General features: G+C 43.7%; 1 protein-coding gene across 4 annotated transcripts in view; it reads left to right on the top strand.

Annotated features, from left to right (window-relative positions):
• The window catches only part of SLC9A8 (solute carrier family 9 member A8), a 79,571-nt gene that overhangs the window by 23,306 nt on the left and 43,175 nt on the right, over positions 1–13,090 (top strand). For all 4 annotated transcript variants that reach the window (XR_014148882.1, XM_081831935.1, XM_081831937.1 and 1 more), the window contains 3 exons: positions 4,534–4,617; positions 8,711–8,812; positions 9,885–9,919. Coding sequence is in view for 3 of the 4 variants with exons in the window: in XM_081831935.1 (XP_081688061.1) it covers positions 4,534–4,617; positions 8,711–8,812; positions 9,885–9,919 (221 nt within the window). In the remaining variant the exon portion in view is untranslated. The remainder of the gene's footprint in view (positions 1–4,533; positions 4,618–8,710; positions 8,813–9,884; positions 9,920–13,090) is intronic.

The following is a 13,090-nucleotide window of genomic DNA, read 5'->3' as shown; positions in this document are numbered from 1 at the left end:
AGTCGTTGAGCGTCTGCCTTCGGCTCAGGTCATGATCCCAGGGTCCTGGGATCGAGCCCCGCATCGGGCTCCCTGCTCTGCGGGAAGCCTGCTTCTCCCTCTCCCACTCCCCCTGCTTGTGTTCCCTCTCTCACTGTGTCTCTCTTTGTCAAACAAATAAATTTAAAAAAAAAAACAAAAAAACTTCTGCATCCGTATTGAGTACAGAGATTTAAAAAGTGTGTAACAAAATTGTGTAGAGGGCAGTAAGGTTCATTTCAAAATATTAAAGAATATTTTGTAGCTATAATTTAGCACATTCAAACCCCTCTTGTTTTGATTCAGCTCCTAGGTGCTAGGATTAATTTACCTAGGAAACTATAGAGTGTAGCAAAACAAGCCACATGGTCTGACCTAAAACACAAATTGAACTGTTATAATTAATATTCAGGAAATATTGTATGTATTAAATGGATTCTCAAAATACATGTTGAGCTCCTCCTACCATAGACCTCCCCTCAGCTGGGGAAGGGACGGGGCAGGCCCCACTGGAGCACATTGTGAATGATCTCTCTGGCCTACTACAACTGGTTAAATTTCATCACCCTCACAGTGGCTAGTTGCAGGGCAGGGGACACAGACTGTAACCCTTTCTCTGTTCCTGCATACAGCCTGATATGTAGATATCAGCCTGCTAACACATTTTGATTTAAATCAAAATTTAACTGATCTAATTTAAAATCAGTCACTCAAAATTGGACCTGATTTTAAATAATTAAAAATTGTTTTATTTTAAAATATTGTAAATCTATATAAAATGCTGGAAATTTCACATAAAAACCTGAACCTCGGGCGCCTGGGTGGCTCAGTCGCTGGGCGTCTGCCTGTGGCTCAGGTCGTGATCCCAGGGTCCTGGGATCAAGGCCCGCATCGGGCTCCCTGCTCCGCGGGAGGCCTGCTTCTCCCTCTCCCACTCCCCCGGCTTGTGTTCCCTCTCTCGCTGTCTCTCTCTCTGTCAAATAAAAAAAAAAATTAAAAAAAAAAAACAAAAAAAAAAAACCTGAACCTCTAGTTTCCCTTGAAGAAACAGAAACTCTGTTAACATCAGGCCCACATGCCGCCCCACAGAAATTCAGCAGCTGCTCCTTCGGGGAATGCTGTGTGGCCTGGGGAGCCTGTGAGTTGGTGACCCTTGTTCTGAGCAGTGGGAGCCAGGGGGTGGGGGAGGGGAGGTTGTCCTCCAAGTTTTGTATGCTTTAATTTTGTTGAATTTATTTTTCAGTGGATGTTACTTTCCAAGTTAAATAATAGTAGTATATTTAATGGTACAGGCAAGTGAAGCAGAGTTGGGTGGTGAATGTAATTAAGTGCCCAAAGAGCCGTCCAGGTGATCTGGGCTTGACCTCAGAAAAGGGGGAGGTTTCAAGGCCGGGATAGTTGGGCCAGGCTTCCCAGAGGAACAGGTGTTTGTGGAAAGCCGAAGCAGGAAGCAAGACACCTGTTTGGAAACCGGGTGCTGCAGGAAGCAAGGGGAGATCAAAAAAAACAAGGAGCCTGGTGTTCTTTCCGTGCAGTTCTGCTGCCAGACTGTCCCGCTGGGCCTGCCTTCCACCTGTATTTTCGTATACTTATGTATTTATTTCTTGAAGCAACTTGCTTTTTTATGTAAATATATATATATATATTTTTTTTTTAAGATTTTATTTATTTATTTTGACAGAGAGAGACACAGCGAGAGCTGGAACACAAGCGGGGACAGTGGGAAAGGGAGAAGCAGGCTCCCCACGGAGCAGGGAGCCCGATGCGGGGCTCGATCCCAGGACCCTGGGCTCATGACCTGAGCCGAGGGCAGACGCTTAACGACTGAGCCACCCAAGCGCCCCTATAAATATATTTTTTGTAACAGTTTTTTTTTAAAGGCTTTGGTTGTGGTAAAATATATATATAACATAAAATGTATCATTTTAGCTATTTTTAGGTATATATTTCAGTGGCTAGCTACATTCACAATGTTGTATAATCATCACATTATTTATTTCCAGAACTGTTTTATCATCCCAGACAGAAACTCTACCTAGTAAACTACTCCCCAGTCCCTGCTCCCCACAGTCTATTCTGCTTTTTTTTTTTTTTTAGTATTGTCTGTTTTTTAGTAACCCCCTATTCTACTTTGTATCTTTATGAATTTACCTATTTTAGGTACCTTATGTAAGTGGAATCATACAACATTTGTCCTTTTGTGTCTGGTTTATTTTACTCAGCGTGATGTTTTTAAGGTTCATTCATACTGTAGCATGTGTCAGAATTTCCTTCCTTTTGTGGCTAAATAATACTCTTTTGTAGGTATATACCACACTTTGTTTATCCATTCATCTGTTGATGGACCGTTGGGCTGTTTCTACCTTTTGGCTATTGTGGATAATGCTGCTGTGAACACTGGTATACATACTATAGATGTTTATTTTAAAGGAGACATTATAATACCGGGTTATAATACTGTGGGAAACCAATACTGTTTTTATAAATAGATATGATAAAAACAAAGTAGTGCAGAGGCCCCCTGAAGCCTCTGAGGTCAAGCTTGTTCTGTTGAAAAGGGAGATCAGCACATTGGAGAGAGGCTTTATGTGCCCTCACACGAGCCTGCAGTGTCTTTGACTTAATTGGGACTGGAAAAGAATCAAAGGGGGCTGACTTTCTCAATCTGGGGCATCAGTGGTATATGGCATACTGCTCATGTACCATCTAAAATCACCTCATACCATTTTGGGGATGATGTTGCCAAAAGGAACCTAGGATCTTTCTGTAACACTTTTCGCTCACTTTAAGGTGGGACATTCATTTCCTGTGGCTGCCGCAGCAAATTACCAAAACTGGGGAGCTTAAGACCACAGAGATTATTCTTCCATAGTTCTAGAGGCCAGAAATCTGAAATGAAGGTGTTGGCAGGGCCATGTTCCCTCTGGGGAGCAAATCCAGGCTCTAGGGGAGAATCCATCATTGGCTTTTGCTGCTTTTGATGGTCCCCAAGTGTTGGTTGGTGATGGCAGTGTAACCCATTTCTCATCTCTGTCTTCACATGTCCTCCTTCTCTGTGTGTGTCCTTTCCTGTCTCTCGTAAGGACACTGTCATTGGGTTTAGGGCCCACCCTATTCTAGTATGATCTCACCTGGATTCTTATATTACACCTTAATTACATCTGCGAAGACCCTATTTTCAAAGTAGGTCACATCTGGGGTTCCAGGTGGACATGAATTAAACCTGGAGGACACCATGCAACCCACTACAGGTGGGTTCTCTTTTTTCTCAAGGTGGGGTCGGGGGTTAGTTTCTGAAACTCCAAAAGAATCTATATAGCGGTCCCACTGCACAGATCCCACAAAACAGAGATCGGCCCATTTCTTTTCACATGGTCCCAGTCTGAGTCATGAGCTTGTTGCATGGGTAGTTATTTTAAGATTTAATAAGGCATTTTCAGAAGTCATCATTTGCTTTCTATTTTGAGCCTTTGAATGTTATTTTAGTCTTTATGGTAACAGCTGTACATTTGTAAGAATACACTTAACCATTCTTTTGAATAGGGATTTTGACAAGAAATCTGACTGTCAAGACTGTGGCATGAAAACTTTCATATGAAAAAGGGCCTAATTAATACTGCAGTTATTAAGTAGGCTTTGTATTACACGCAGTCATTTTGGATTTGAGGGCCAATATGAATTTTCCCCCCAGTACCTCAACAATTAGAGGTATTAATATAGAAAATGAAATTATTATGTCATCCCTCTAAAAATGGCCATGTTCTGGCATGGCAAGGGGCTTGCTTGATAGCCATGTCCCAGGTCAGAAGGGCGTCAGATGGAGACTATTCCATCATAGTCCCAGATTTAGGAAAATGGCACAGTTGTCTGTGACAGGCAGAGAAAAGGCAGGGCTATTTTAAACATGTATAGGGTTTACTCTTCCTCCAAGTGGATTGTTTTAGGGCTTACTGTTACTTTTTCCCAGAGAATTTCAATTTGTGGACTTATTTTTGAAAGTGTTCTATTTTAATTGAAATGTTTTCTGTATTAAAATTAACTTTCTTTCCTTAGTAAAGAATGAAAAGCAGGGGCACCTGGGTGGCTCAGTTGGTTAAGCATCCAACTCTTGATTTCGGCTCAGGTCGTGAGATTAAGCCCTACGTCGGGCTCCGTGCTGGGTGTGGAGCCTGCTTAAGATTCTCTTTCTCCCTCTCTGTCTACCCCTCCCCACTCCCTTTCTATAAAAATTAAAAAAAAAAAAAAATGAAGAGCATATACTGTGTGTTTGGAAGCAGTTCATCCCGTTTCTTATGCTGGTCACCTTTAAAATCACTTGTCCTACATTTTTTAATGCAGGTTTTATTATGTTTTCTGGTTTCCTCTGCTGCTTGGTTTTATCATTAGGTACTCTTTTAAACATTGCATGTTTCCACTGGGCCTAAGAGAACAATAACTTTGGCTCTTCACTGATGGATTTATTTCTTAACTACACAAATTTCCATGCTTCTGAAAATACCCATTTTATATTTACAGGAAGAAGAAATGTTTCGTCCAAATATGTTTTTCCTCCTCTTGCTTCCTCCTATTATATTTGAGTCAGGATATTCATTACACAAGGTAAGACTCAGGCATGCATTGGTGCTTTTGGTCTAGGTGGCTGCCCATGTTAGTAAGGCAGGCTCCCGAAAAACTTGGGTGTTGACCTAGCAGTGGAGGCTCTGCGCCGACACCCCGGGGGTGCATGGTAGAAGCTGGGCTGCACTGCCAGACTTAGGGAGAGGAGCAGACATACCTGGTTTCAGGCAGTGGGGCTTATTAACGAGTGTTTTCCGTAGAGGGTTGCTTTGCCTAGGAAGTGATGGCCAAAGTGATTTTAAGTGGTGTACAGACGATCCATTGATTCCTCTTGTTGGACACAGACTGACACATGTAGAAGCAGACTGTCCTGGGACAGCGGGGACATGTGCCTCAGGCCTTTTGATTCTCTCAGCTCACCATGTCAGGCCTTTCTCCTTCCTTAGGCCTCTGCCTCCTTCAGTGGGTCCCCTCTCAGTGTTTTGCCCTGGGCCTCAGCTCCCAGCTGATAGCCCCTCACCCCCAGTCTCCCTTTCTTCCTGCCCTTTCCCTGGCCCAGCTTCTCCTTACCAGACTGGAGCCTCATCCTTGTTCCCAGTCCTCCAGCTCCTTCTGGCCCATCACCTAGCCCCACAGTTACTCTGCCTATTCCTGGCTCCTCAGCTTGGAGAGTGGCCTCACTGGCCCCTGCCCACTTCCCTGCTCTGCCCCAGCATTTCTGGTCTCTTTCCTCCAGCTTCCAGTGACATCCTTCCTGCCTGGGCGGGAGCTTCTCACTTTTAAGCCAGTTTGTATGTATGTGTGTGTGTTTTGGGGCGAGGAGGGTTGGGGATGTCTCTTTCTTGTCTGTGAGTTTTCTTTAAGTGTATTTAAGTTTTAAAATAAAAAGGTGGGGCGCCTGGGTGGCTCAGATGGTTGAGTGTCTGCCTTCAGCTTGGGTCATGATCTCCAGGTCCTGGGATCAAGCCCTACCTCGGGCTCCCTGCTCAGCTGGGAGTCTCCTTCTCCCTCTGCCTCTCCGCCTGTCTTGTGCTCTCTCTGTCTCTCTCAAATAAATAAATCTTTAAAAAAATAAAATAAAAAGGTGATTCAATTTAAAATATTCGTAATACATCAGTTATTTTGTGAATGTGATTAAAAATTGTGAAGGTTGGAAGGTGTGGCCTAGCCTCAGAGAGAGGAAAGAGCCTGGACTTTCAGAGAGATGTAGGTCTAATCATGCGCTGCCCCCTACAGGTGTCTTTTGGGTAAAGTCAAAATTAAAAACAAAACAAAACAAAAAAAACCCCTGAAAATCCTACCTCTCCGGTTGTTTGAAGGTTTGCACTAGATGAAAGAATGTTTGCAAAGCATCACCCACCACACTAAATAATTGGTGATCCTTCTTGTCATTATCTATTATTAATATGACCAGTGTTGTTTTTTGTTTTTTGTTTTTTTTAAAGATTTTATTTATTTTTTTGACAGAGAGAGACATAGCGAGAGCAGGAACACAAGCAGGGGGAGTGGGAGCGGGAGAAGCAGGCTTCCCGCAGAGCAGGGAGCCCGATGTGGGACTGGATCCCAGGACCCTGGGATCATGACCTGAGCCGAAGGCAGACGCTTCACGACTGAGCCACCCAGGCACCCGACCAGTGTTGTTTTTAATAGCTTATTAAGCTTGAGAGTTAAATTTGTCATGAGAGTTTTGGTCAAAACATACTAATTAAATCTTTAATTTTCCACCTGGGTACTAAAGCATAAATATTCTAAAATGTTCAGTCCAGATTTTGTTTAAGCTGTTATTTTATTGTGCATCTATTCAAAGAAAAAGTGAAAAGGAAGTTTAATGTAAAAAAAATTCCCAAGTCTTATAAATTATTACTGACCTCAGATAATTAAAAAGAAACAGGCAGGAAGGAATTAAAAGTCAATGTCTTTCACTCTTTCATTTTATAAACAGATATTAAACTATAAGTAGATTGTGAAAATATTTCAAAACAGTGCTGAGATTGATTTGGTTTTTATTTAAAAATATGACACTTTGATTATTGTATTAGAGCATATAAAATTTTTATTTTCTAATTTTTTGGAGGGAGGAAAGAGAAACTTGTTCCAAAATTTGAGGAAAATAATAATTTCTTAGAAAAACATATGTTTGAAGATGGCTTCCCAGCAGAAAACGTGACAGTTTATGTGAAAGGGACTAATGTGAGTTAGAAATGTGAATGCAAAGACTTCTCTCCACTTCTTACCCTCCCCAAAGAAGATAAGAAGTCAACTCTGGATGTCTTTAATATTGCTATATTTGTTGATGTAAATTTGGACTTGGAATAAAAATTTCAGTAAGATTACCATCCGTTAATATGCATTAGATAGGCAACTATTGGTTCTTTAAAATTATTAATATAATATAAAGACTAGGCCATTAGTTACATCAAAGAGAAACAGATAAATTTGCTTTATGTAACAAAGGGAAGTTCTTGAATGTGGTAACTTGAATAGGGGTAAATTTTCAACATCCAGATTAATATTTTTTTTTTTTTAATTTGCAAGAGAGAGAGCACGAGAGGGCGGAGGGTCAGAGGGAGAAGCAGACTCCCTGCCGAGCAGGGAGCCCGATGCGGGACTCGATCCCGGGACTCCAGGATCATGACCTGAGCCGAAGGCAGTCGCTTAACCAACTGAGCCACCCAGGCGCCCAACATCCAGATTAATATTAACCAACTCCATAAATTATATCAGCATTAGATTCCTATAAACAGATCAAGACTTAATTTAATTTTTTTTTTAAGATTTTATTTATTCATTTGACAGAGAGAGACACAGCGAGAGAGGGAACACAAGCAGGGGGAATGGGAGAAGGAGAAGCAGGCTTCCCGCTGAACAGGGAGCCCGACGTGGGGCTCGATCCCAGCACCCTGGGATCATGACCTGAGCGAAGGCAGATGCTTAACGACAGAGGCACCCAGGCGCCCCTAATTTAATCTGTTTTAACAACAAAATAAATCAGCTCCTTGCAAAGAAAAGCTCATAGATGAAAGCCTTTAGTTTAGAAAAAAACCAAATCATTATGTTTGCCCTGAGTTCTTTTAAAGTTCTTTGTGTGTGGAAGATTGATATACCAAAGTAATTGAATGTCAGATTATGGGCAGCCAGATCAGATTGCAATGAATGAAGCAAAGCAGCCCCCTGAAGGAGATGGGCTTGGTGGGGCTGCCAGTGTTGAGCTGAGGACAGGCTTTTGAAGTGAGCAAACAGGATTTTCTGATTATATAACCTATTATCTTGACCTTCTTTATGATAATGCACCTTTTCTGGGGCACCCGGCTGGCTCAGTCAGTGCAGCATGTGACTCTTGATCTCAGGGTTGTGAGTTCGAGCCCCACATTGGGTATAGAGATTGCATAAAGTCTTTAAAAGAAATTATGTACCTTTTTTTAATTAAATAAAAAATTACAATTGTATAAGCTTTGGACTTTGATCAGACCTGAAACACGATTAATTCCTTCAGTACCTATTCATAGGGCATCTTCCATCTGATGGGCATTACACCAGTAACTGTGTTATATAAAAGCAGACGAGGTCATTGTGTGTGTGTATGTCCCTGTCCTTGTGTTCCCCATCCCCACCATTGAGCATATAGCTTAGTGGGAAAGACAGACATCAAATAGTTATATAAATGAATGTAAGATTTCGGCCCTGTCATGTTCTACAAGGAGAGGGTTATTGTGCATTGAGAGCATAGAATAGGGTCTGACCTGGCTAAGGGATGAGAGCAGGCTTCCCTCAGGAAGAGCCAAACCGCCTAAGATCTTAGGATGATTCAAGTTCACCAAGCAAGGAGGAAGAAAGAGTGGTCCAAGCCCAGGGAGTATGAAATGTTCAAAGAACCAAAAGCTACCAGTGTGACTAGAACCCAGAGAACAAAGGGGAGGTTAGAGGCCTTCACAGGGGTCCAACCATCCAGTCTTTGGTTGGGTTTTATCTGCGTTCCGAGTGGAAGTAGGGGGGTCATGGTGAAGACAGCACAAACCAGGTGGGTGGTCTTTTGCAGAGAATCCAGTGTGTGCAGAGGGCCAGGTGGGGGGTGCGTGCCTTCACTGATTGGACCAACTTCCCTAAGCAGTTCTCTTATTTCTGCTCTTTCCAACAGGGTAACTTCTTTCAAAATATTGGTTCCATCACTCTGTTTGCTGTCTTCGGTACGGCAATTTCCGCTTTTGTAGTAGGTGGAGGAATTTATTTTCTCGGTCAGGTAAGAAAAACATCTTTGAAAAATTCTGAAAATCTTACATCCTTAGAGCTAGTGCAGGGAGGTGGGGTAGGGACACTTCGTGGGGCCTGGGTTTCACATTCAAGGTAAATGCTGTCCTGGAAGGAAATCCAAACTCCTACGAGGAACCGTAAAGGCATGTTGAAATTGTTTCTAAGTGTCCTCGAAGAACGTTGGTGTCTGGAATTGAGTGAATCTTCTCCATAATCCCCAAAAGTTTTTGATCTTATTTGCAAACCAATAATTTCTTAAGACAGAATACTAAAAATAAAGCAGGGTATATACCCCCAAGGTCTTCAGATTAAAACAGTATCAGTTGTGTTATCAAGTAGACTGAATCAGGATTAACCACTGTTTCTTAGTAAAAATCAAACTTGATTCTGCATATGTTCACTCAATTCTAAGCTGTCCACCCATAGATTTATATACTTTGGATTTTCCACCATTGCTAAACCAGTTCCCAGTGTTCTGTACTTTGAGTTCGAATTAATTTGAATTAATTTAAACCAAATCTACCCAGAAAGGTAATATCTATAGTTTTGCATTCTGCATGTCTGTGCATGTCATAGTTCTTTTCCTTTATGGGCACTTGTCCCGGTTCTGTAAACTAAGTTTGAGATTCAGGCCCCTGGGTGACTGGCAGGCTTCTCGTGTGTGTGTCAGACGTGTTTGCTTCTATGGGCAGCTGTCGGCCAAAGCCCACTGCATTTGATTGTCACTTGGACTGCCAGCTCAGTGGCACCAGGGTAAATCTGTCTGTCGTGCACCCTTCTTCATTGCACAGCTTCTAGCATCAAATGGGAATGAACTTAAGAAAACCATACCTAATTTGGCTTGAAAAATGTAGCGTTCTGTTCCATACTTTTGTTGTATAATGATTGAATGCATGCTTAAACTGAAACTTAGGAGTTTTCTTTATTTTTCAAGTGGTTTGGGGACTGAAGATTAATGTCCTTATTAGTTACTAATAAAACACTAATGGACATTTTAATCTTCTTGGCTGTTCTCCAGGGGGTTTTTTTGTGTCTGTGTGTTTGTGTGTTTTATTTTACAGGCTGATGTAATCTCTAAACTCAACATGACAGACAGGTAAATCTTTAATACTGTCACACCCGTGTGACTACTTTTCAGACTGGGGATAGTTTTCTCCACATTGATTCCTGGGTGCGGTATTTCTCTATTCTGTCTCTCTTTTTGTTCTGCTGATGATTTCTGCTGAATTAACCTGTGGTTCTGAAATGAATCAAAACTATATTGTGGAATTTCGACGATCTCTAGTCAGAGCATTGCTGATTGAAAGAACTGATTTAGTTTAAGCTTTGGAGAGAATGACTCTGGTCCGTTAACCACACACTGCATCTTTTATTATCCAGAATCATCTTCAGCTAATTTCTGAGTCTTTTCAGTGGCCACAATGAAAAGTTGTCCTCTTGATAGATTAGGGATGGAGTGGGAAGTGAGGCGTACAGAATCTTTGCTCTGGGCTTCCCCTGAAGCCAGGTGTGGGGTAGGGTGGGGGAAGCAGGCAGGGCCAAGGGCTCTACTGTGGATATCTTGCTCAGTCTGAAGCTACTCGAGTGATCACTCCGAGCTGCTCTCTCAGAGCCCAGGCCAGCAACCCAGGCCGCAGTCTCCTGGATAGTACCAGATCTAGTGCTAAACAAGTGCACAAGCAGAGTGCAGCCTGGTTGCCCCTCTCTGAGAAGTCCAGAGCGTGTGCAGCCTTGGTCTGTGTTTCTGCACCATCGGCGCTTGCTTCTGTGGCCTGGCTGGGGGCTAGAAAGCAAGGTGAGCTCTTGGCCCCGGGTCTCTCCCATCAGGCCGGCCAGAGCTTTCAGCCTTCAGCAACTTGGGGGCTAGAATCTTGAAGCCCTTTTCATGGGAAATGTGCTCTGCTACCCGCCAGTCCAATCCCATCTTTCTACCAGGAACATAAATTTTGGAGTTTTTGTTGTAAGGTAGTCCTGATATATAAACAAGTAGCGAAAGTCACATTCCTGTTCCATAAGGAGCTGGAAATAAAGCAGAACCCAGGCCCCGCATTTTGTAGGTATTTTGCAAGTGAAAAGAAACGTCCCATACCCAGTCATGTAAAGGAAGATGTCACAGCATTCAGTCCTTCAACCTGTTTTGGGGCAACTGGTTAGAGATACAGAAAATGCTGGATAAATTCTTGTGGAATTGAATTGAACCAGTGTTTATGGGGATGTTCAGGGAGAGAGGAGTAAAAGAATTGTCCCTTAGACAAGCAGGATAGGAGCCAGGTAGGGTTTCTCTCTCTGTGTGCAGACACTTCCTTTCCTATTAGAAAGGGACCATCCCCCTCAGAGGGAGTGCTCTGGGGAAATGAGCCAGCAGTCGCAAACACACAGAGCCACAGAGCCTGGCCGAGCACTTACCAGAGGGCACTGCCTTTTGCGTCTCGGGGTGACCACAGTGGTGACCGGAAGAGTGCACCCTGTCTGAAGGGGACTTCTCAGCTCCACCTAGTAATCACTTGGGGGAATATGGGCCCCGAATTACTAAATATTAAAAGAACATTGGGGGGCACCTGGGTGGCTCAGTCGGTTAAACATCTGCTTTTGGCTCAGGTCAGGATCCTCCAGGTTCTGGGATTGAGCCCCGCATCAGGCTCCCTGCTCAGCGGGGAGTCTGCTTCTCCCTCTCCCTCTCCTCTCCCCACGTCTGTGCTCTCTCTCTCTCTCAAGTGAATAAATAAAATCTTAAAAAAACTTTTTTTTTTTTCGCAAGAGGCCAGGTTTCTAGATTTTAATAGTGAATTTTCTAGTTTTTTTTAAGATTTTATTTATTTGAGAGAGAGCATGACAGAGAGAGAGCATGAGCAGGGGTGGGGGCAGAGGGAGAGGGAGAAGCAGACTGCCCACTGAGCAGGGAGCCCGACATGGGGCTTGATCCCAGGACCCTGAAGGCAGACGCTTAACCGACTGAGCCACCCAGGCGCCCTTGAATTTTCTAGTTTTTAAATGTTGACAAGTTAGTCAGTTTTTTGCCATGCAGTTTCGCCAAACATAAGACCCACAGACCGCTGCACAATAGAAAACATAAAAATAACTTTGTTGCACAGAAGATTTTATCGTAGCCATGGTTCTGTTGGAGAGAGATGTCACTGGTAGATTCACCTGAGTTATTTCCCCATGCGGGTCTGCTTCCTTTTCACTTGTTGATGTTCTATCTTTTGAGATGATAGAATAAATCAGGAAAACACATTTTTAAGGTGAACTTCTAGCCTCTGGCCCTTTAAAGACCCAGCCACGCAAGTGGGAAGGGGAGCACTGACAGCGCGAGGACGTGACCTCTGAGACTCCAAGCCCTTGATGAGTCGGGTCGTTCATCCGTCAGACTTTTCATGCTTCCTGCCAAGAAAGCTCTGCCCCAATAGAGATCCCCAACCCAAGCTAAATGTGTTCTATGGTTTGTGCAAATCATTTCCCCCTAACTTTTTATTATGAAAATTTCAAACATACAGAAAAGGCAAAGCTTATACAGCGGCTACCCAAATGACCACCACCTGGGTTCTACGGTTACTGTTTCACTGTATTGGCTTTTTTTTTTTTAATTTAAATTCAGTTAGCCAACATACAGTACATCATTATCCTGTAGTTTTTGCTTTAACCCAGATCTTTCCATTCATCCATCCCTCTGTCCCTTCATCAGTCTGTCTTTCTAGTTCCTGCTCTGGTTTCAGTTCAGGTTGCTACAGGGACCGTGACAAAGAACATCAGTCAGGCCCATTCTGGCACAAATGAAACCCAACACAAGTAGTTTTGGTTGCGGGGGGGTGGAAAAAGGTTGTTGGCTCAGAAGTGAAGCGTTCCGGAATGACGGCTCCCAGCATGACAGCCCCCGGGGCCCACGCTGCCCAGGAATCTCTCCTCTCGTTGCATCTCCGTGCAGTCTTCCTGACTGGCTTCATCCTCGGGCACGCTTGCCCCACATTGGCAGCACCGATGGCTCTGGGCTCACGGCACCCTCACGTTAGCTATCTCTGCCAGAAGGGCCAATCGAATTCCCGAGGACCTGGCGAAATGCCTGGTGAGGGCCCTCTTTCACCAAAGTTGGGTCTCCTGCCCACTCCTAGAGCCCCATGCAACTCTGTAGGGGGAGGGGAGGGGAGGGGAGGTGTGGCTCCCCAAAGGAAAACTGGGGTGCTGTTCCCAAAACCAGGGGTGGGGATCGGAGCAGAGAGAACCGTGGCTGTCTGCTCTGCCGCCCTGTCCTCGGGAATGGAGCCGCACGAGG

Source organism: Leptonychotes weddellii, chromosome 10 (assembly GCF_054177405.1).
Source record: "Leptonychotes weddellii isolate Sample4059 chromosome 10, ASM5417740v2, whole genome shotgun sequence".
In the NCBI taxonomy this organism is placed as follows: Eukaryota; Metazoa; Chordata; class Mammalia; order Carnivora; family Phocidae; genus Leptonychotes; species Leptonychotes weddellii.
This window is presented reverse-complemented; position numbering and strand designations above follow the sequence as displayed.